This window comes from Chelonia mydas, chromosome 4 (genome assembly GCF_015237465.2).
Source record: "Chelonia mydas isolate rCheMyd1 chromosome 4, rCheMyd1.pri.v2, whole genome shotgun sequence".
Classification (NCBI taxonomy): Eukaryota; Metazoa; Chordata; order Testudines; family Cheloniidae; genus Chelonia; species Chelonia mydas.
In genome coordinates this window covers 80,279,477-80,303,829 of record NC_057852.1, presented here as the reverse complement: position 1 = coordinate 80,303,829, position 24,353 = coordinate 80,279,477, and the positions used below count along the sequence as shown (strand labels likewise).

The following is a 24,353-nucleotide window of genomic DNA, read 5'->3' as shown; positions in this document are numbered from 1 at the left end:
CTATCGCCCCCGCCGGACATGCTAGCCCCCTGCGCAAACGCTGCCCGTCCCTCTCCTCGTTCACAGCGCGGACACAGCCCTGCCGCCTTAGGGGGCGCCACCAGCCCGCCTGCGGGGGCCGCGGGCCGCGCTGCCAGGCCCGCTCCCGGCGGGACAGCTCGGAAGGGGCGTGCTGGGCAGAGCGTTACCGAACGGGGCCCACCCCGCCAGGAGCAGGCCGAGGGGACGGCGGTAACGCCGGCCTATGTGTCCGGAGCTGCCCCTCCCTACTGGGCGCACACTCACCTGGGGGGGAGACAAACAGGCCCGCCCGCGCTCAGAGCCCGCCTGGCCGCGTTTGAACCGGCCACCGCCCTGCGCCCGCCCCCTCTCCCTCCCCCTGCAGGGCGGGACCGGGGCGGAGTGAGCAGCAGCGCGTTTGCCGTCTACTGTAGTCCGGAGCTGAGGGGCGATCGGGAGGCCGGTGGCGCGGCGGAGGCAGGGCAGGTCAGGTCAGTGGCCGCGGTGGACCGGTGCCGGGGAGCGGCGATGGAGGCTGGGGGTCCCCGCACAGGGGGTGCTTTGCCAGAGCCTGGCTGCTCGCACGGTGGCGCCGCCCCCGCTGAGCCTGGGCAGCACCTAGCCCCGCCGCCTTCGGGCGAACAAAGAGCCCGGGCGGCTGCGGCTGCCCCGCTCCCAGGGCCAGGCTCTGAGCAGAGCCGCGGGGCTCGCTGCAAGCCCGGGGCGCCGCGGGACGCTCAGGAAAGGGGGCTTGGCTTGTTCTCGCTGCCTCGCCTCCCTGCGGGGAAGGAACAGACGATCCGGAGTTACTGCCCGAGGCACCTTCCTCCCTCGCCCTTCGCGAGCCGATAGGCTCTGCGAGCCTGGCACCCGCCGCTGAAATGCAGCCACTTCTGGGGCGCGCGGTGGCGTCTGTGCAGGGCGGCAGGATGAGGTTAACAGGGTTCCGAGGCTGCGCTGGGCAAGTCCCTGATGGCTCTTCCGGAATAATTGTGTGTTATCGACGGTTATTTCTGTATAAGGCGCTCTTATTGCAGCCCCAGCCCATGAGAGCCTTTGTCCGGTTTAGCTTCATTCGTGTAGACTAGTTCTTTAGGAATAACAATTCCAGGAAATTTCCAAGTGTAGACAAGCCCATACCCATAACCCGTACAATGTCAAAATATGAAAGTAATACTATTAAAAGTTAAAATATGGATGCAGTATGAATTCATGAATATGATTTTTTCCCCTGTAATGCATTGCAAGATGCTTTACTTTCCCTCCTCCATGCACAGCTAGAATAGACTAATCTCTTTCAGTTTCCTAGAGTTTGTTTCTGGCTCTCATGTTCTTACACAGTGCTGAGGGAGAATGCTGAAATCTAATTTAATTGACTTTAAGGTTCTGTTTGGAAATAGTAATAATTAATTAAAATCCAGGTCTAATCTTTCAGGTCTGTCACTGTCAGCATATAGTAATACTAAATTGGAGTGTATACTCCTGAGGGTATTCTGCGCCAAAAAAATTAAAATTCTGTGCTCAATATTTTAAAATTCTGCAAATCTTATTTGTCAAATAAACGTGGAGGCTCCTGCATGGCACTGGGGAGCACAGGCTGTACCCAACCCTGATACAGCACTAGGACTTGGGCTGCCCCAGAAACACCCCAGGGCCCTGCCCCTCTGTGTGGGTAGGCAGGCTCAGTAAGGCAACATCCAGGTGTGAATGGGGCTTAATGTGGGTGGATCCAGGTGTGGGTTGAGAGGGATATGGATGCACAGGGGCTTGTTGAGGGGTTCTGGGTGCAACGGTAATGGGACTCTGCAAGGGGGTCTAAGTGAAGGTGGTTGAGCTCAGTGGCAGGTTGTGTGTGTGTTGGGGGATAGAGTTCAGCATGGCTTTCTGGGTGTGGGGGGTTCAGATGCTAGGGGTGTGGAGCTCAGTGGGGTTGGGATCCAGGTGCAGCTGGTTCTGGCTCGGTGGGGTGGGGATCCGGGTGCAGGTGGCTCGTCGGGGTGGGCCAGGTACCTGGGGAGTGGGACTCATCGCAGGGGGGAGGTCTGAGTGCAGGGGGTGGGTGAGGCTCAGCTGGAGAGTATGAGAAGGTCTGGATGCATGGGGGTTGGGCGGATGGGGGAGCAGCTCCCTGTACAGGAATCCCTCCCCCTGCAGCTGAGGAGCAATGGGTGCAGGAAGTGTATGTGGGGGCTGGGGTTTGCAGAGCTTCCTGCAGCTGGGAGAGAAATCTGAGGGTGGGTTTAACCAGGCCCTAGGTGCCTGCAGGGGAAGAGGAAGTCCCGTCCTGCCCAGCTGGGACTAGCAGCTGAGCCTGGTGCAGGGTAGGAGCCACCAGCTGGGTTTTACAAGTTCTGCCTCTTGCCCCCCAGTGATTTACCTCTCTGCCAGCTGCTCTGGGCACCCAAAACATACTGCTGGGGAAGGTTGCATGATCATTCTTGTGGCTTCCCTTTGCTTCCCTGTCAGAAGGTCGTTTTTCTGCAGGGAAGCAAAGCAATTCGCGGGGGACATAAATTGTGCGCATGTGCAGTGGCACAGAATTCCCCGAGGAATAAGTGTATGACAGAAAATTAGCAGTGGCATTTACCCAGGTTGTCTACTAGAGAATCTTCAATGACTTCTGCTGGTCAGCTCCGGACATCAGTTTTAAGTCTCACCTGAAAAATGGTACCTCCTCAACTCGTTTCTCCAGAGCATAGTGCTGGGGCATTGGAGGTGTATTGTCTAAGACCCATTCTGCAATCAGATCCACACAGGCAGCCATGTGGATCCCTGTTGAAATCAGTCTGTGTAGATAGGTCTGCCCACATGTATCTGAGTGCAGGATTAGCACTTTAGAAGGAAAGGGTTAGCATCTGCTCTGTCACTGACACTTTGTGACTGATTGGTGAAATTATAACCTTACAGTATATAACTGGACCCAAGTGCCAATATTCCATTGGCTTCAGTAAGCCTCTGAACAGGCACAAGGACTACACAACACAAAACTCTACCTATCTATCACTACATATCACCATAAACTACCACCAATAGAGCCCAGTGGTTGGACGAGATCAGCTTATGGGTGAAGAACATCTGATTAAAACTGAATCTGAGCAAAGCAGAGCTTATGCTGCTGGGCAAAGAAAGGAATTTTGAAAATTGTGCAACCATGGTGCCATCTCCTTTGATTGAAGATACACATCCACAATTGGTCAGTTCCATCTCTAGTTTAGGAGTGCTCCTGGAATCCTTGCTGATGCTAAATTCTCACATAGCAGTATCCATCAGTGACTTTTTACCATCTCTGGTTGGTTAGGAGACTGCCAACAATGAGTTAAATACAGCTATACAGGTCTTTGTCACCTCTTCAGACACTGTGAGACTTTCTACCATAAAGTTAAAGCACTTCTGTGCAGGACATAGGACTTTCTCAGGGGCCAGTTGAGATTGTGCAACAAACTCCCACTGGAGCTAAGGACCATCACAAACCTCACCACCGTCTTCTGCTCCAACTGCAAGGCACATTTCTTCAACTCTGACTTCGCTAATATAAATGCATAGCAACGTGTGCCTTTAAAACAAAACAAAAGCCTAACAAAATAAAATACTACAGAGTACACACAATTCTCCCTCTGGGGAGAAGATGAAAGAGAGAATAAACCATACATTGCTTAATGAACTACTGGAGTGGGCTTAGAAACTACATTGATGAGTTCAGTATAAAAACCTGTATACAGGGAATTCTGGGACTTATGACACAATTTGTTCCTTAGAATTGCGTTGTAAGTTGAAACGTTGTAAACTGAAACCGCTTTTCCCATAGGAATCAATGGTATGATAGGGGATTGGTTCCTGAACCAAGACTTGATACACTATTTTCACCACAGTAACCCAGTTTTTTGTATTAAATGAATTATAGATGACTAATGTTGCAATATCAATGTATTTACTATACACTGTATTTTGTAAACAGCATTCAAATAAACACATGCACCAGGGGTTGGCAACCTTTCAGAAGTGGTGTGCTGAGTCTTCATTTATTCACCCTAATTTAAGGTTTCGTGTGCCAGTAATTTTAATGTTTTTAGAAGGTCTCTTTCTATAAGTCTTTAATATATAACTGAACTATTGTATGTAAAGTAAATAAGGTTTTTAAAATGTTTAAGAAGCTTCATTTAAAATTAAATTAAAATGCAGAACCCCCCCGGACCGGTGGCCAGGACCCGGGCAGTGTGAGTGCCACTGAAAATCAGCTCGCGTGCCGCCTTTGGCACGCGTGCCATAGGGTGCCAACCCCTGATATACACTCACATGTGCTGCTCAGAATGCCAGCAACACAGGCTCTGAAAGCCCGGGAGAACGGCACACATGCTGAGCCATTGTTCAAGCTTTGTGACTGGCTGAGCCCAGGGTCAGGAGCCAGTCAAAAACAATCGGCAACCCTGCCCAGCAACAAGCTACCCTGCTACCTCAAAGCCAATCAGAAGCAACTCCTTCCAGCTCCATACCAGTATAACGCAACCAGGAAGTATTTCAAGCAGACTTTATGCAACTCAAGCGTAGTAAGGGAAAAACAAGCATCGTAGGGGCAAAATGGGCAATCAATTGAAAAGCGTTGTAAGTGGCATCCGACATAGGTCGGGCATTGTAAATCCGAGGACTCTTTGTAGAATAGAAATAAGCCTTGGTCTATCTTACTGTATAGAACTTACAGAGGAGATTCTATGGCAGGAGCGGTCAACGATTTTTTGTCAAGGTCTAAATTTCTTGGTCAAGGTATAGTCAAGATCCAGACCAGCGAAAATAACAACAATAATGATAATAAGTAAATAAAAATATTTTTGGGTCCATTCAAAAATGTCTGGCAGTCTGGATTTGGCCCATGGTCTACCTGTTTACTACCCCTGCTCTATGAAGTAGCCTAACACCCAAATGTCCCCTACCTTAATATTGTAATCTGAATAGATAGTTTTAAAAAATTAACATTGAGTTACTGAGAAATTAATATAATGTAGCCACTGTGTTAAATGTTCTGTGCACCCTAAACAGCAGCAGCAGCAGCAAAAAATATATATGATATGGTGATGACATCAGTAAGATACTATATAGTTGATGTTTTTTAAACAGAATCAGCTCTGTTTAAGCTAGGGGTCATATTGGTGTTGGGGGAAAGTTGGTGGTACTCTAAGCTTCATCCACAGTCCCAGTGTAGCAGGGTGTTTCTGCTAAAATGGTCAGGAGTGAAATAGTTGGGCCATGTCTACACTGAGAATTTATCCTGTTTCTAGCAACTGATTGCCAGCCGCCAAAATAGCCGCACCAATGCAAACAAGGAAAGCTGTAATTTGCATTTGTGGAGTTTACCGCCATATGAATCAGGTGGGATGGAGTATTGGGTGTGTCTTTCCCCTTTTTCTGGACAGTAGGGAAAGGTACCATTATGGTAATCTAGTCTTAACTTTCTGCAGACCATTGAATTTAACCCCAAAATCTCTGCTTTGAGCCTGAGAACTCATGGTTGAACTAAAGCACATCTTTTAGAATGATATCCAGTCTAGATTTAAAGATGTTTTTAAGTGATGGCAAATCTGCCATTTCCCTAAATTAAGATGTTCCAGTGATTACCTATCTTCACTGTTAAAAATTGCACCTAATTTCCAGTTTGAATTTTTCTAGCTTCATCTTCCAGCCATTGAACATTGTTATGCCACTGTCTGATAGGCTGAAGAGCCCTCCAGTATTGGATATCCTCTTCTTGTGTACGTCATCAAGTTACCCCTATCCACTCTCTGATAAGGATCTGAAACTATTTAGCTTAAGTCTCTCATCATAAAGCATGTTTTCCAGCCTGAAATCATTCTTTGTAGTTCTTCTCTGAACTCTCTCTAATGCTTCAACATTTGTGTAGTATTGTGTCCACACTTCAGAAACAATGGTCTCACCATCTACCATGACCCCTAAGTTCTTTTCAGAGTCACTGCTTTCCAGGACCTAGTCCTCTTTACTTTCTTTGTTCCTAGATATGTGACCTTGTATTGCCTGTATTTTGTCTGAGCACATTTTCTGAGTATTAATTTACAAATAAAAGTTATCTTGGATTAGTTTTATTGGAAGAAATTTCCTGGCAGGCTGTATTACTACTTCCATGTTAAATCTCTCTTCTTGTAGACTAGCCTGTTGTTTAGAAGCAAGTTGCTATTATTCCAAAAAACCTTTGTGCTTCAAAGCATTCTGAAAATGGAGCCCCTGTGCAGCAAATACAAATATATCCACCTCATACTTCAGCTGCTCCTGGAAAATATATCTTCTGCAGAATTCTGCAAATTGTGTGTTTTCCTCTAAATTATTGGGTTCTGGACTTTTTTAGGGGACAGAGGAAGGAAATTTGAGAGGAAGAAAATTTGTTACTGATCATTTCAATAAGTTAATATGCAGTTTCAAATGCAGTACTAAAGAGAGTAGCTGAATTTTGAATTTGAAGTATCATATAATATGTATTGTTTTTATTGACCATATTGCATCATTTTGCTTTTTATTTAACTGACAGTCCAATGCAACTATTCACCGACGGTGTTCTGTGGATACCAATGGTCTGTGAAGCCTTTCCTTGATCATTCATACACTGAGATACTTTAAAAATTCTGCTTTAGGGGATTTGGAGGTCAGAAAAGATTCTTATTTCTAGGTGGGAAATGCATTATTAATATTGACTGTCAAGGCCCAGTGTCATTTATTGTTGTCTTTCCATCCATAGACAACTGGATGAGAATCTCATTAGAACTCTTCACACTGCTCCATAATTTTCTGGAAGTGGCTGTTGCAAAGCACTTTCTTTTTCACTTCTTGTCCCACAACAGTGGGCCAACACTCCTGTCTTTCAACATTGTTTGAGTAGCTTTTTTTTTTAGTAACCGTTTTACAGTATTTGTACATGTTGTAATGTTAATTTTTTCACTTTGAAGTTGTCCTTCATACTTATGGATGCTATGCTAGAAAATGGCTTGTATGACATTTTTCTGATCATGTGCTTAGTGGCTTGTGGTCTCTTTTTAGGTGAGCAGCTCACCTAGCCAGTAGTAACCACAAACCAAGGTTGCATAATTACAAAAAGTGCAATATTTGGTATTAGTATAATTTCATATACTGAATTAAATCTGTAGTTTAAACATTTGTAATTTGAGGTTTTAAGAGACAAATATTCTGGTTTTGGTTTGGTTTGAGTTTTTTGCCCTCATATACTAGCTATTCATTTTAGAGAGCTGTGTTGATCATTCCAGTATTTCATGCATGCATTTATTCTATTTGTTCGTATAGTTGACTATTTCCATTTTTCCATTATAATCATGTAAAGTGGGAAATTGTAAACTGGGGGGGAAATCAGAGTAATTATAAAAAGACATTGAGACATTTGTTTCAAGACATTTATTTCGCTTTGAGCACTGCTTCATAACATAGCTGGCATATATTGAACATGTGCTGTCTTTGTTCATTATGGTTTGCATATTTCAAGGGGTGTGGAGTAACCAAAGATCATTCAGTTATTTGCTTCCAAGTCAAAGAAACTTTAACATTATTTACACTCTGATTCTGTATGATTAATTTCCCTTAGTGAATGTTTCACAATTCAGACACATAGTACTAAAAAAAAATGTGATTATTGTATTGACTTAAAACATGAATGTCATACAATGAAGCATCGTCTGACTGAGTTTAATCTCAGTAGGTCCAGATGGAGTTAGGGGTTGCAGTTGCTCTAAGTCATTTGACTATGGTCAAGAAATTATTTTAATAGTTGGTCATTGTCCCAGCAAAAGGAATAACTTAGAACAGCTCTGCTCATTTAAAAAAAAATCTTATTTGAATAATATATTGTACAGGGAGACTGTTACTGCAGTCATTTGTTGTAGTTTGCTAGCAACTCTAATGTTGGGTCCTGTTTCAACTGATTCTCTCTTTGCCCCCTCCCCCCTTAGTAAGCTCTAGAGAAAGTAAAAAGAAAAGGAGGACTTGTGGCACCTCAGAGACTAACCAATTTATTTGAGCATGAGCTTTCGTGAGCTACAGCTCACTTCATCGGATGCATACTGTGGAAATTGCAGAAGACATCTAGAGAAAGTATCTTTCTTTACATCTTCTGTCCTTTTTGTAGCTTTTTATCCATTTGATTTGTTTTATTTAAAAAATTCAGTTATCAAATGATCCTAAATGGTAAATAAAATGTCCCAAAAGCTAAGGAAAAAGGATCAATATTCTGCTAGTAATCACATCAGGTTTTTTTAAAAGGTTCCTTTGCTGTTTAAAATTCTTCTTATCTGACTGCGTGCACATAACTGATATTTTAAGGCTCAGGAAAAAAATTTCAAAGAGCAGAACAATTATAATTAATTCTAAACATGTTTGCTCAAAGGTACTTTTTTTGTCCCCCATAGCATGAGATCATCCTCCCTGGATAAATGTGCATTTTCCATGACAGAAAATGACATCATTGCATTAGCTAACTAAGGTGAGGTAATTCTTAGTACTCCAAGTCAGCGAGAACGAGTATTGTCCTCCCAAGAGCATTGCTATTACTTGGTGTTGGCATCAGTGCTATGGAATAGAGAAAAATTATTGCTGACAGCGTGTGTCTGAGTGCACAGCAACAAAACAGATGTCTGCTGATGGATCTCTGTTTTGTTTTTATATAAGTGTAGCTAACTTGCTTCATTAAGAGACTCAAAAATTCCATAGACATTAAAGGTGAACTACAAGTCTCATTTTGAAAATGATATAAATGAATCTGTAGTTGCTTAATGCCCAAATAGCAAAGGTAAATAAGTCATTCAGCACATAACTGATCTTAGCCTAACTTTCTTTCCTGGCACTTCAGCTTCCAAAAGGTGCAGGCCATCTCCACTCAGATGCCATAGAACGCATCATACTGGAAATTGCAGCTACCGCTGGAACCATGCTGAGCCGTGGAATTGGCCAAACGGGGTGTAGTAAGTGGCATTTTTGTATTTTGTAACATGTTTTTTCCAAGTGTTTTTATATTGTATAAAATATTTTTATAAGCACTGAATCGTGTTATAATTCAGAAGTACCACTTACTAGAGGCCCTATTGACCAAGTCAAGTGGCTGTAGTAGTAACTGTGATGACTCTAAATTATGTTTTTTGTGACATCGGAGCAGACCAAACATATCTGACTTCAGTCACCACAAAGCTGTGGGGAGGAAGGAATTAATTTGTCATTATGTGCTGAAGGCCCCACTTATTCTTCCTATCTGGAGCAGTCGTCGTTACTCTATTAATTATATTATATTAGTACGTACGCAGCGATCAGCTCTTCCTTACCACTTCCTTACTGCACTGTGGGATACATATCCATGGTGCATTGCTCACCCTGTCGATGATGGTGTCCCCAACGTGGACACGATCTGTCAACAGAGGGAGCAAGTGTGGACACCCTTTGGCAGTTTTTCTTTTGTCGACTTTCGGGTGTCAACATAAGTTTTGTCAACAAAACTTGGTAGTGTAGACAAGCCCTGAGAGAGTTTCTGATCCCTGCAAGCTTCCTAAGTCTGGAATTTACATCGGATGTAAACTCCAGACTTACAAAGCTTGCAGGGATCAGAAATACCTAATTCAGTAGGTGCCTAGATATTATAGTGATGAGCGCAATAGAAATGCCAATAACTAATACACCTCATTTTAAAATATGTCTGCAGTTTCACCTTTTAAGGACTCCTAATCTGTAGCCAAACTGAGACTTATGAAATGAAAAATGTGCACAATGGTGAAAGATTTATATTCGTTTTTTGTTTCTTCTAGGAACCTTCCCTCATTCTACAAACAATTTCTGCCATTTTCTGTGTGTTTTCTACCCCTTTCTTGTTGTTGTGCATCTTTTTCTTCCTCTTTCCTTGAATCTACTCCTTTTTGTATATGCTCTTGTTCTTTCTGGAGGTTCTGCAATCCCCTAATTCCCCGCCCTCCACTCAAAAAAGGCACCGCGTGAAGGTAAAGCCTGCTTTTGGCTGAGGAAGCTTCTGTAACCTTTTAATGCAGCCTTATCTGTTGGGCAGAGAGGTTGCTAGGGGCTTCTTCCTGGGGCTTAGTACATTGTCTACACAGTTACTCTGCCCATGTTGTCTTAACATAAAGAACTAAATATGGTTTTATGTGAACATGTGCTGCCACTAGACCACTTCCTCTCTATCTGTATCTGTCTCTTTCCACAATATTTCTTTTCTCCTACCACCATCTTCTTTTCTTTTTTTCTTCTATATTCTTCTCTTTGGGATTTAAAAAAAAAAAAAGGACGGAAGCAATTTAACTGATTCTCCTTGCCCAATGCTACAGTATGTGCTCATAGTGCTCAGCAGGCAAGTTTAGCAGCGCAGACACATTTCCTCCTACATTTTGATTGTCCTGAAGGCAACTGCTGAAGTTTAGGGTAGGATTATGCCATATTTGGTCCCCTTGCAGGTTCACATCCAGGGAATCTAATCTTCTGCTGATTCCCAGGGTCCTAGCTTTCAGGTCTGTAAAAATAGTCTGGAAACGTTTAGTGGTCAAGGAGTTGTCTTAATTACATTGGAGCCCCAAGTAATATAGAAAATGTACCCAGAGTATACATGGGACATGAAGCCACTGAAAAATAACAAACTTGTCTTTGAAAAATAGAGGTGCATGAAATGGGGTTCACACTTTTGATGCATTAGTAATTGCATCCACAGAAGATGGAATTGCATGGTTCTGAGGATATTCGCAGTATATTAAGACAACATATTGGCTAGAGCAAGGGGGAAAATCAGTAAGCAACAGTGTGGCTGTGAAAGGATCAAACTTACGTTGCCAGCTCCACACTTAACCAAAGCAGAGTATACTATTTTTCTTCATCTTGTCTGATCAGCAACAGTTGCAACTTGATCTCTTTGGTTATTTAAAATTTTATGTAGATCCATTCTATCATATACTTCAGAAGGTGATGCAACAATCCTTGCAATGGACAAATACGGAATAACTAGCCCATCGAGGAAGTTTCTTTCAAACTATTGTCATTTCATAGCTGGCTTAGTCCCTGAAGCATGAGGGTTTATAGCTCTCACTTTTTGGTCGTTTCTAATGTGTAACGATAAATGTTCTTGCTCTCTGTATAAATGTCTAACCTTTTTGGAATGTTGTTAAATCTTGGACTTGATAACTTGTGGCAATTGTTCCACAAGAACAATTGCATTGTGTGTTTTAAAAATATATCTATATATATTTAATTGGTTTTAAACTTGTTGCCTCTCAATTTCATTGTAAGTTCTTTTTCCTGTGTTATGATGGAAGATAAATAGGAACACCCAATATATGCTCTCTATACTATTTTGTTATTTAATCTTTGAAAAAATTATTTGTGTTACAGTAGCATCCATATGCTCGCTAGGATGAGGCCCAGTTATGCAAAGTGCTGAACCCATAGGAAAACATGGTCCTTCCCTCAAAGAGTTTACAATCTAATATCTGTCCTCCTATGGAGTCTCAAATCATTTTTATTGCCTGTCTTTGGACCTCTTCTATTTCTCTTGTGTCTTTTTTGAGATGAGATCATCGGAACTGAACACTGTATTCAAGGTGCAGTAGTACCATGAATTTACATAACATCATTATAATATTTTCAGAATTATTTTTCTATCCATCTATTTCTACAGCCTTATATTTTAATTGCTTTTTTGAGTTGGTATTTTCATTAAACCATCCACAATGAGTGGGTACAGTTAATAGTGGGTACAGTTTATATAGAATCCAGATTCCTTTCACCCAAGTTCCTTCTTTTGAATTTGTAAATGCTGAATTTTATCTATCATGGTACCCAATTGCCTAATTTTGTTAGGCCCCTCTGAAGTTCCTCAGAATAGCATAGCAACAGGAAACGGTTGTAGTTGTGAATAAAAGGAATTTATGTCTTACATTTCTATTTTCTTATGTTTTCAAGTTAATAAATAAGAACAGCAATGGCAGATATAAAAGATGGACTGCAATCAGGTCATGATGAGGCAGATGCAAAATCTCTCTTTGGTTCCCAAGGGTGAGTGTGGTGGTTCTAGTTTTCTTTAATAAGTTTTATATTTAACGTCCTGAGAAATAGCCCTCGAATGAAATTGTATGGTGAAACTGCAAATAACACAAACTGAATAAATATCACAAAGATTAGTTCATCAATATTGCAACGTTAGTAAATAACTCTTTTTTTTAAAAAATCAGATTCACACCCAATATAACTTAGTCTACTGCAAAACTGAATATATAATATAATTTATAATATGCAAAGAATTAAAGAAGAAAAAACATAGACTGCGGAGTCCGTATACCCCTAAGAACTGACCAATAGTTCCTTTTAGTGTTCCAGTTAACATTGGTTTGGATTTGGCAGCCTTACAAGCTTTTGAAAATCAGATTCTGCATATACAGAGTAGGGTTAAAGTGCAATGGCACTAAGGCTGTAATATGTACAATGAAGGTGAGGCTACCTTAGTTGAAACGTTTAGTGGAGGGAGACAGTGAGTAAAGGAAGGGATTCTCAGCAAGCATAAAGTTCTGTGTGTGAAGCTGTATGGGCTTGGTGCTTTGACAACTTTATCCAGAAGGTGTGTAACAGTTTCACCATTGAGAATAACTTTGCACAGGACTCACGTCAGTTTTTGTGAACACTTTTGTGTAGCTTGTAAAGAGTGCAGATACTCGATAAATGTTCCGCATTAGTCTTTGCTTCGGGCACTGGATTTCGTATGTTCACAGGGCATTAATATAAATTACTTTCATGGTCTCTATCTGGTATACATATGCTACACAGAACTGCAAACTGCTACACATACGTACCTATTGTTATTGGGCTTAAAAACCTGTTTGTTATATTATTTGAAAAATAGAATGTGATGTGATCATATAGACTCCAATGTTGCAATCGCTTACATATGTGCTAACTTCAGGCATATGATTAGTGACATCACTGTGAGTACTGTATTTGTATGCGTAAAATTTAAGCAGGATCAGAGTAATGGACTGTATTGAAATTAATGTACACATGGGAACAGAATTAAGGTTGCACATGAAGTTTAAACATTGTCATTTCCTAGATCTGTTTAACTTTCTGTTAATGTAGCTTTCTGATGGAATTGAATTTTAAGTTTAAACTTTTAGCACCAATTCTGCCCTCAGATACACACACAACTGTTGTCTATTGATGTAAGTAGGAGTTGTGTATATATTCCCTTTTGCAGGGGTACTGTCAACTTAGACACACTTCTGTCTAAATATTTTCACCTAAGATTGTTACAAGTTGCATATTAGATTACTGCAAATGAGAGATTAAAAATTGATATTTTTTTTTCATTTGTGTAACTCTGTTTGACAGAACTGTATGCAGTCAGTTTCACAGTTTGGAGCCTGGCTATGTAAGACAATCCTGCTAGCTGTTTCATGCATATGACTCCAGAACCCATGTGGAACCCCAGTGACTTAAAAATCAAGGGGTTGATTTGATCTCATAGAGGTACTTACAATATTTAATGAGCAAGTAGTGAAAATTATCATCACTTTCACTAGTTGCAAAAGAACCTTACCAAAAAATACGGAGAAAAATTAGAAAAAGACTAAGGTTATAAATCAGTTTTGGAAGTTTCCTCTTGTTAAGAATGGTTGTTGGTTTTTGTAAACTCGTCTCTTATATTATCTGGTTTCCATACAGAAAGAGCCTGCCTGTTAGCAAATCCATGGACTCTGGAATACAGCCAGATGAGAGTTACAAAATGGATTATCCAGAAATTGGGATATGTATAATAATAAATAATAAGAACTTCCTGCCAGCAACTGGTAACTGTTCATATTTCTATTTTGTTTTTAAAGCTCTTCTTAATTCAGAGAAATTGGTAAAATGTAGTGTTCTTCAAACTTAAATAAGCAACCAGATGACTGATTTTTTTAATGTAAAAATGTAATGGTTTAAATGTATGTAAATTCTCATGGTAGATACTTCCAAATATCTGTTTGTAGGAGGGGGACTACAAGTGTAGGAAATTCTACTTATCAAGCTGATTTTAACAGCCAGTATCTTACCTTTGAAGTTTTAGAGGTATTAATGTGATTGCTTTGGCCCATAGACTGTTGTTGGGGTTGGTTGGTTTGCTTGTTTGTTTGTTTGTTGCAAAAAGTTTCATTTTGGAATGAAAAATCTTTTTGCTTTATTTGTGATAAATGCATAGAGTCAAATTCTGCTCAACTTACACTAGTGTAAATCTGGAGTATTTGCTTCAGTGGAGTTGGTCTAGACTTATCCTGGTATAACTGAGCAGATTTTGGCTCCGACACCCCAAATCAGCTACACTGTGTCTTTTACATGAAATTAAAGTGAATCTTCTTTTCAAATCCAAAGGAATGTCATTCCGATCTGGTACTGATGTAGATGCTGCACGCATCAGAGATACTTTTATGACTTTGGGATATAAAGTCAACCTTCACAATGATCGTACAGGGAAGCAAATGTTTGACATCTTGCAAAATGGTAAGTAGTAATGGTCTGAGTCTGTATTATTAAAATGTATCTATAGTCTAAAATTATATACTTTAAAATTTTAGATAAAAGAATAAGTGGTCAGTACTTCTTATAAGTGGAAAATTGTGGATGCTAAAAGAAAAAAAACAGGTTCTTTGGGCTTGATCCTGCAAGCTGCTGAGCCCTCTGGGATGACCGAGCAAAGCATGTGAGTAGTTCATTGACTATGTACAGCTACTCACATGCTTCAGTGCTTTGTGGGATTAGCCTCATGTTCAACACCTTGCAGGACTGAGCCCTATGTGCAATTTTTGCTGCTGTCCTCAGAATCTGAACTCTTTAACCTGCAGGTAGGTATTCAGAACCTAACTGAGATCATTTACATGTTACTTTTCTGTCACAATTCCTAGTTTGGAAAAAGAATGAAGGATTTGAAAAAAAAAATCTGTTTTAGAATATAAAGTGCCTTTATATAGGAGTCTGCTTTACTGTCTATTCTAAACTAGCCACGCAACTTAAATGCCACTGTTTTTAACTAAACTTTTTCTTTTCAAGTTTCCTAATACCTCCTTCCTGTTGCATTCACAGTGAAAGAAAGGCACATGTTTGAAATTTTTTATATATTTTTTTTATTTCTGCAACAAGGCTGCTACCCTCATCTGCATTTACTTCTGTGCATATCACCTATCGGAGGTTATTGTGGCATCTTAGCAAGGTCTGCCCTTGTCCCTAACACACGAGTATTGCAAACGTATTTGCTCGGTCTCTGGGAGAACTGTAGCAGGAAAAACTAAGTCCAGACCTGAGAATACAGTGTCTCTCATTTTGTCATATTTTGATTACAGTACATGGCCCCCCAAACCATGCTAGAGAGAGAAAAATCTACATAATGGGGCAGTAAAAGTGAGATACCAGCTCCCCCACCTAATCGGAAAATCCTGGGGAGGAGAACAACAGAGTGAAGCTGGGAAGGTATACCAAGTGGGGTCCCGCAGGGGTTGGTCCTGGGTCTGGTTCTGTTCAACATCTTCATCAATGATTTAGATAATGGTATAAAGAGTACACTTATAAAGTTTGCGGATGATACTAAGCTGGGAGGGGTTGCAAGTGCTTCGGAGGAGAAGATTAAAATTCAAAATTATACGGACAAATTGGAGAAATGGTCTGAAGTAAATAGGATGACATTCAGTAAGGACAAATACAAAGTTCTCTACTTAGGAAGGAACAATCAGTTGCACACATACAAGATGGGAAATGACTGCCTAGGAAGGAGTACTACGGAAAGGGATCTGGGGGTCATAGTGGATCACAAGCTAAATACAAGTCAAAAGTGTAACACTTGCAAAAAAAGCAAACATCATTTTGGGATGTATTAGCAGGAGTGTTGTAAGCAGGACACAAGAAGTAATTCTTCTACTCTACTCCATGCTGATAAGACCTCAACTGGAGTATTGTGTCCAGTTCTGGGTGCCGCATTTCAGGAAAGATGTGGACAAATTGGAGAAAGTCCAGAGGAGAGCAACAAAAATGATTAAAGGTCTTGAAAACATGACCTATGAGGAAAGATTGAAAAAACTGGTTTGTTTAGTCTGGAGAAGAGAAGACTGGGGGAGAACCTAAGTTTTCAAGTACATAAAAGGTTGTTATAAGGAGGAGGGTGAAAAATTGTTCTTGTTAACCTCTAAAGATAGGGCAAGACGCAATGGGCTTAAATTGCAGCAAAGGAGATTTAGGTTGGACTTTAGGAAAAAATTCCTAATTGTCAGGGTAGTTAAGCACTGGAACAGTTTGCCTAGGGAGGTTGTGGAATCGCTGTCGTTGGAGGCTTTTAAGGACAGGTTAGACAAACACATGTCAAGAATGGTCTGGTTATTATGTAGTCCTGCCTTGAGTGCAGGGAACTGGACTAGGTGACTTATCAAGGTCCCTTTCAGTCCTATACTTCTATGATTCTATGAATAACATCATAGAAGCAGAGTGAGATGAGGAATAGGCAAATGCAAGGTTAGAGGAAGGGTAGAGCAGTTTATGAATAATTTTGGAAACCAGGAATGATGTTTTGAATTGGATTCAGAGGTAGAAAGCCTGTAACATGGTTCCTCTTTCTGAAGGAAAAGAATATTCTGGAGGGAACATTCTGGATCTCTTGGTGTTACAGAGTAGGATGATTAGAAAAAATATAAAAGGAATTAAGTGCAATAGATGGGACCCAGTGATCAAATAATAAACTAAAGGAGACGTGGAGTTGGATGTAATTAAGATAGAAATATAGGTAGGGTTCTATAAGTAAAAGCTTAGATAGAAGTTATGTCTTAAGTATGAGCTAGAATTGATGTGTTCTCAATGGTAAAAAGGGCCAAGAACTGAGCCTTAAAACACTCATATTAGTAAAAGATGGGAAAATATAAAGCCACAAACACAGATGAAATAGGAGTTGTTGAAACTAAGATATAGTGTTGGAGAATGCTGACTTCTTGTTTAAGAATATAAATTTCAATAATATCAAATATCACTAAGATAAAATTGGATGAGAAGATAGGGATCTATAATAAAAGTTAAGTAGTAGATCATTAACCATTGCGGGGGATTGGTAATATGATAGATGCCCTCTTATTACATGGTTCCTGGTTCAAATATAGCCCACGTTGGTAGTGATCCAACATTACCATGTAGAAAGTTTGTTTTTTGTCTAGATCTAATTGAATATATTGTTTATATCACAAAAACCATCATCACCATAGCTGTCACCAATTTTCAACCTTGTTGACTCCTCTCAATGGAGGACTAAATGGACATAGAGATTCACCTAGCCTTTTATCCAGGTTATTGTAGAGTTAGCACTAAAGACTTTGGCACTCTGTTCCACAAGTATGCAGCAGTGCAGAGGACGTGAAGGATACCATTAAAGGGGCAAACACCCACTCTCCTGAAGTTCTCCCAGCTGGTGCAGGTGGAGGCGACTGGGTTGGGATACGTTGTTGTTTGTTTAGCTGCTTCTTGCCCCAGATATGACTGCTGCTCTGAACAATGCATGAGACTTAAAAGGGGCAGATCCTCAGAACCTGTCTTGGCTCCTGGGAGTGTAGGGAGCAGCCATGCAAGAGCCACTCCTAAAAATCAGATGCCCAAGGCAGCCAACTACGTAGTCTACTCCTAATGTTTGCCATGGGTGGTTTCTCATTGTCACAGGTGAGGTTCAATGGCTGGCCTGTACATGTATGTGTAAGTGATTGCTGAACCCAATATTGCCAAATAAGGTCCTTGTTAACATCATAATAAACATACTTTTCTATTGCATGGGAAGTTTCAAACACCAATTATTTCTCTCATCTTTTTCTAGTTGCTAAAGATGATCACAGCAATCGAAGCAGTTTTGTTTGTGTGTTGTTAAGTCATGGTGAAGATGGATTAATCTATGGTACAGATGGTCCTCTTGAATTGAAAATATTAACAGGCCTGTTCAGAGGAGACAGATGTAAGAGTCTTGTGGGAAAGCCAAAACTTTTCTTCTTTCAGGTAAAGCACAGCTGAGCTGCTACGTACTTGAATAATTCAAGTTTTCCATTAGATGATGAGGCATTTTACTGCTTATATTGATTTCAAAAGGACTACTTGCAGAGTAAGATACTATTCTCCTTGAGTAAAGGTGGCATTGTCTGGCTTTATGTAAGTAGGCGGAAGTTGTAATAGGTCAAGTTATGAGTTCCATCGGGGCTATCCAGAAATCTTTGAAACATCAGTCAGAATTTCAATATATTCTTATATGAAAAACCAAAACTTTGAATGAATAAACCCATAATTTAGTCAAACTGATGCACTCAATGACATAAACTCCGATTGCCGTACTTGGCATTCAAACAGTACTAAAACATATTAAGTATAGGAATCTCATTCTTTTTATAGTTCATTTAATTGTTTTTCACATCAGTGAGATGTCAAAGTTTGAATTAACAGTGGACACCTTGATGATGTTTACTGCTGACCTTTACTGTTTCTTCAATTTGTTTCCCCTCCCTTCTCTCCAGGCTTGTAGAGGGACAGAATTAGATTCTGGTGTTGAGACAGACAGTAGCTCAGAGGAAAATACATGTCAGAAAATGCCTGTAGAAGCAGACTTCCTATATGCATATTCTACTGTTCCAGGTAAGAGAGGCTCATGTCAAAATTCTTCAGTGCTAAAATACATAGATGTTTGTTTGTATTAATGTTACACTTGATTTGAAGGTGGTTGAATACTTTCTTTTTTATTCTTTCATAAAACGATTCCCGTTGCCTTTCTTTTTTCACTTTCTTGTGCTTATGCGCAAAGAGAGGTAGAGCTTGAAATGCCTACAATAAATTGAATGTTAAGGTATTTTTTCCACTGTCAAACCCTCCAGACTCAAACATTCATTTGCGGTAGTACTGGGTGCCCAGTTAATCAGATCTATGCAAATAAATTATGGCAAGAAACAAAAAGTGTATTACTATTTGGGATGACTTTGGGAGTACCTGACAATCAAATTTTCTTCTGATGTATAGATTCCACCCTCACTTGTAGTTCCTGCACAAACCAGAAATAGTGATTAATACAAACATAATGTGAGGAGGTAATCTAATTTTTCATATTGTCCATATGAGACATTGTATTAGAACTCCTCTGATTCCATCCACAATTTCAATGGCAGGGAATAGATTAGTAGCTTTATTCCTGCATATAGGAGATTGGAGAAGGGCAAGGACAGTGATGCTGAGGTTTGAGCAACTGGGTCCTGAATCTGACTATATTTTCCTCTCTCCCTGTTGTATATGTGTCTTTTAATGGTGTAATTAAATAGAAACTGCTGCTGCACTTAGAACACGGTGTGGTGAAAGATGGATTGCCCAGTTTTGACTCTTCCTTTGCCTAGGGTTTGTCTAGATTAGTAAAGGAGGTCAGGATTAGGCAATCTGAACTAACTCTTTGTGTTGTGTTTTGGAGATGGAGTGGTCATGTCTATTGAAAGTATATTGTGATTATTTAAGTAACAAGCTAGAGTCATTCATTTTAAAACCTTTATTTAATTATTTTAACTCTTGATTGATTGATCCCAAGAAAATTACTCTTGTAAACTATTTTTTCCTGATCATTACTCGGTCACAGGACACTACACTGGACCAATTAAGTGTATTTTACTTAACAATTTATTCTTCTGTAGGCTATTACTCCTGGAGAAACTCATCAGAAGGCTCCTGGTTTATTCAGTCGCTATGTTTGATGCTGAAACAACATGCAAAGAAACTTGAGCTTATGCAGATACTAACACGTGTAAATCGCAAGGTGGCAGAATTTCGTTCATATTCAAACCAACCAGGTTTTCATGGAAAGAAGCAGATTCCATGTATTGTGTCCATGCTCACCAAAGAACTGTACTTCACTCACTAAAGAACTTCACCTTGTAACTTATATTTCTCTCACTAAATAATTTCACACATTTGTATTTGTAATGTATGCACAAACTGTGAGGAAACAAAACTAGCATTGAATACCACTTACAAATCTGAATTAGTGTTCACTACTCTATGTAGGGAATATAGATGAGACTTTAAGACTCTACTCAGAGCTAAACTTGTTGGTGTTGCTCTCTCAGAAACTCGGGTTCGGGTAGCTAAATACGGACAAACTTGAAAGTAATTTCAGAGTGTTACTACTAATCTATATTACCTGTTTTTTGGAAAAATGGAAGGAAGAGGCAGGTTGAATTGCTTATTGGTTCTAGTATGACATTACATTTCATTCTGGCTGGAGGAAGAGAGAAAAAATTAGTATATTCTAAACAGTTTCTCTTTCCATTTTTGACATAATTAGGGAACAGATTCAGAATATGGCATATACTGGTGCCATTTTATTATTTTTGGTAATATTGTATTAGTGTCACTACAAATGAGTGGGTTTTAAAAGTACTGCAGAGAAATGTGTAAACTGTAGAAGCAGGTTATTACATTATACAATGGTGTAGCTTATTCAGAGTTTAAAACAATTTTTTGTCCTACGCTCTGGCTTCTATAACTTTCCATCAAATATGAAAAGTTATAAGAGACTTAGCTTGTCAGTGCTTACTACCCACTTAAAAATACAATTCGTACAATTGATTTTGGGAGCTGAGGAACTAAGGGACCTGTCTTGCAAAATGCTCTTTGCATTCCACCCTCAACTCTCTGGGATATGAGGGTTCTCGACATCTCTCACAGCCACTTTGGTCTTGATCCTGTAAGCAGCAAATGGAACTTCATTTCTGAATGGTAATTTTTCCTTTTTCTGCCATATTTGCTAGGATTTTTTGTTTTGCCTTGCATATATATACACACCACATTTCATCTGTCTCATAAAGTAGATTTGTAATGTTGGAGAAAAGTAAGTGGTTTTTCTCTAGTATCAAATTAGATAATTAACTTTAAAGGTTTGTAAAACAGGCATATTGACTAAAATAATGACACAGTAAATTACTTCTTTTGATTTTGCATTTTATGACCATAAACTACACTAATATTGGAGTACGGGCAATTAAAAAAAACAAGTGAAGTAGGTGTTTTGTTATATAGTTAATCATAAAATAATAATTTTTTATCTTCATTGATTCAGACTGTGACAATCTACACCTTTTGATTAACGAAAAAGAAAACTCAGAATTGTAATGGCTGCATTGAACGCTTGCAGATAAGACTTTTAAAACTTTTTAAAAAATAAGTAGCATAACTGATGGTAGCAACTAGACCTTGTCATTTCAAAAAGGAGTCTTTGGATCTTTTTTACTTATTAAATTAAATATTGCCTAAGTTAAATACAGTGCTTTTCTGTCTTTATTCTACCATTCATTTTAAATATGCAGAAATCATCAAGTTCTAACTTTTAATTTGTTTAATTGCTTTTTCCCCCACTTGTGTTGTGGAGCATCTTCCTCCTCCCCATCTTCACACCAGAAATTGAGAGGTAACTTCAAATACTATGCTTTAAAACCCAATTTTCAGGGCATCTGGCATTATCCATGCAAAGTTATAATCCTCCTGGGAAATATATTTGATTATTGGAACAATTGAGTTATTAGTGCAACTAATTTTCAGTCAGTTATTTTTCTGAAATTATATCCTCAGATGTGCATGTAACTTCCTTTAATTGAATTGGTGTTGTGCAGATATATTTAAGGGCAGAATTTGGCCCTATGTTTGTATGTGTTCTGCGCCTTTAAAATAATTTTCTAATCTTTGAGTTAGATATTGACCTCAGCCAAGTGCAAAATTCTCATTTGTTGCCAGTAGGATTTATGTGCATGGATTGAAAGCAGCAAATACTTCTTTTCTCATTCAACAAGGTACTTTTTCTTAATTCATAGTAGTGCTTCTAGTTTAATTTTGTTGTAAGGGAGTGGCTATCTTTAGTAAGGTAGTTGAACAAATAGTAAAAGAAAAATCATAACTCCCCTCTCCCTCCCTCCCACTGAAGTCAGTGGCAAAATTCCCATGTCACACTTAGGGTATATCTGTGCTGCAAGTGGGGGTATGATTGACAGCTCATTTACTCATACCCATGCTAACTTTAATCTAGCTAGCTCATTAAAAATACCTATGCATAGCAGCATAGGCTTCAGCACTGGTTTCACAAGCGAGTACGTATCCAGGGAAATCAGACTGGCTTATGCAGCCAGCACTGCCGTATCCTCATTAGTACAGCTTACAGCAGGTAAGTCTACATGAGCTGCAAATAACACTCCCCCCACTGCAGCTGCAGTGTAGATTAACCCTGAGGACAAAATAGAATCATAATGGTGAGTTTGAAAAGAATAAACCAGACCAACTTGGTTGTATGTTTTGATAAAATATCAAAATTAGAGCAAGGGCTCACAGTACATATTATCCAGGAAGGATGCGCTGCATCCGAGGGCGCTAAAGGAATTGGCGGATGTGATTGCAGAGCCATTGGCCGTTATCTTTGAAAACTCATGGCAATCGGGGGAAGTCCTGGAAAAAGGCTAATGTAGTGCACATCTTTAAAAAAGGGAAGGAGGAGGATCCGGGGAACTACAGGCCAGTCAGCCTCACCTCAGTCCCTGGAAAAATCATGGAGCAGGTCCTCAAGGAATCAATTCTGAAGCACTTAAAGGAGAGGAAAGTGATCAGGAACAGTCAGCATGGATTCACTAAGGGCAAGTCATGCCTGAATAACCTAATTGCCTTCTATGATGAGATAACTGGCTCTGTGGATGAGGGGAAAGCAGTTGGAGGTGTTATTCCTTGACTTTAGCAAAGCTTTTGATATGGTCTCCCACAGTATTCTTGCCAGCAAGTTAAAGAAATATGGGCTGGATGAATGGACTATAAGGTGGATAGAAAGCTGGCTAGATCATCGGGCTCAACAGATAGTGATCAATGGCTTCATATCTAGTTGGCAGCCAGTATCAAGTGGAGTGCCCCAGGGGTCGGTCCTGGGGCCAGTTTTGTTCAATATCTTCATTAATGCTCTGGACGATGGCGTGGACTGCACCCTCAGCAAGTTTGCAGATGACACGAAACTGGGAGGCGTGGTAGGGATGGAGGGTACGGATACGATACAGAGGGACCTAGACAAATTAGAAGATTGGGCCAAAAGAAATCTGATGAGGTTCAACAAGGACAAGTGCAGAGTGCTGCACTTAGAACGGAAGAATCCCATGCACTGCTACAGACTAGGGACCGAATGGGTAGGCAGCAGTTCTTCAGAAAAGGACCTAGGGGTTACAGTAGACAAGAAGCTGGATATAAGTCGACAGTGTGCCCTTGTGGCCAAGAAAGCTAATGGCATTTTGGGATGTGTAAGTAGGGGCATTGCCAGCAGATCGAGGGACGTGATCATTCCCCTCTATTCGACATTGGTGAGGCCTCATCTGGAGTACTGTGTCCAGTTTTGGGCCCCACACTACAAGAAGGATGTGGAAAAATTGGAAAGAGTCTAGCGGAGGACAACAGACATGATTAGGGGGCTGGAGCACGTGACTTATGAGGAGAGGCTGAGGGAACTGGGATTGTTTAGTCTGCGGAAGAGAAGAATGAGGGGGGATTTGATAGCTGCTTTCAACTACTTGAAAGGGGGTTCCAAAGAGGCTGTTCTCAGTGGTAGCAGATGACAGAACAAGGAGTAATGGTCTCAAGTTGCAATGGGAGAGGTTTAGGTTGGATATTAGGAAGAACTTTTTCACTAGGAGGTTGGTAAAGCACTGGAATGGGTTACCTAGGGAAGTGGTGGAATCTCCTTCCTTAGAGGTTTTTAAGGTCAGGCTTGGCAAAGCCCTGGCTGGGATGATTTAGTTGGGGATCGGTCCTGCTTTGAGCAGGGGTTTGGACTAGATGTCCTCCTGAGGTCCCTTCCAACCCTGATAGTCTATGATTCTAAGGAGGGATCTGATGGCTTCTGGCTCACACTAATGCTTCCAAAATTCTTCCACATTTACTTACTGGCCCCTGGGCAAGATATATGTCCTAGTTTTTCATTTGTTAATTGAGTGTAAACTAGCTAATAATTATTTTGTAATAGAATGATGATTGGCATACTTAAAAGTTAAACTTTTCCTTTCGCATGGCATTAATAATTCATCTATCTAGGTAAAGGAGTAAGGCCTTCACTAATGGGATGGAATTATCTCAAGAACTCTTGAAAGGAATTGGATAGTGCAAAAATAAAGATCATGTGCCACACAGACATAAAAATCACAGAACAATGCTTTTACCTTGGAACAGTCTGTTCTTAGATGTATTTTGGAAGATTTACTGATTTCTGTTGAGATAGGGCTTACTGCTTTAATTGAGTCTGAGTGGGTAGCTCTGTTTTTGTTTTTTTGTTTTTTTTAGTGTATGTGAGTAAC

The 24,353-nt window shown here is 40.2% G+C and overlaps 2 protein-coding genes across 12 annotated transcripts in view; one reads left to right on the top strand and one right to left on the bottom strand.

The window, feature by feature from the left end:
* Positions 1-843, bottom strand: part of PRIMPOL (primase and DNA directed polymerase) — a 42,395-nt gene extending 41,552 nt beyond the window's left edge. For 4 of the 5 annotated variants that reach the window (XM_037897614.2, XM_037897611.2, XM_043546053.1 and 1 more), the window contains exon 1: positions 286-367. The gene's annotated coding sequence lies outside the window, so the exon portion shown is untranslated. Of the gene's footprint in view, positions 1-285; positions 368-822 lie in introns of those variants that run through there. The other variant, XM_043546050.1, reaches the window with a different exon arrangement.
* On the top strand, positions 360-21,303 carry CASP3 (caspase 3). Of its 7 annotated transcripts, none has more exons than XM_043546070.1 (9): positions 436-491; positions 8,412-8,485; positions 11,377-11,585; positions 11,947-12,039; positions 13,699-13,823; positions 14,383-14,511; positions 17,843-18,018; positions 18,528-18,645; positions 19,680-21,303. In XM_043546070.1, exons 4-9 carry the CDS (start codon positions 11,966-11,968, stop codon positions 19,904-19,906), a joined length of 849 nt encoding a protein of 282 aa, XP_043402005.1. In that variant the 5' UTR covers positions 436-491; positions 8,412-8,485; positions 11,377-11,585; positions 11,947-11,965; the 3' UTR covers positions 19,907-21,303. The 7 variants fall into 7 exon arrangements, with proteins under 7 accessions (XP_037753549.1, XP_007054526.2, XP_037753550.1 ...); XM_043546072.1 differs by lacking the exon at positions 11,377-11,585 and adding an exon at positions 8,852-8,963 and having other exon boundaries at positions 438-491; XM_007054464.4 differs by lacking the exons at positions 8,412-8,485; positions 11,377-11,585 and adding an exon at positions 8,852-8,963 and having other exon boundaries at positions 397-491.
* The last annotated feature ends 3,050 nt before the right edge of the window (positions 21,304-24,353 follow it).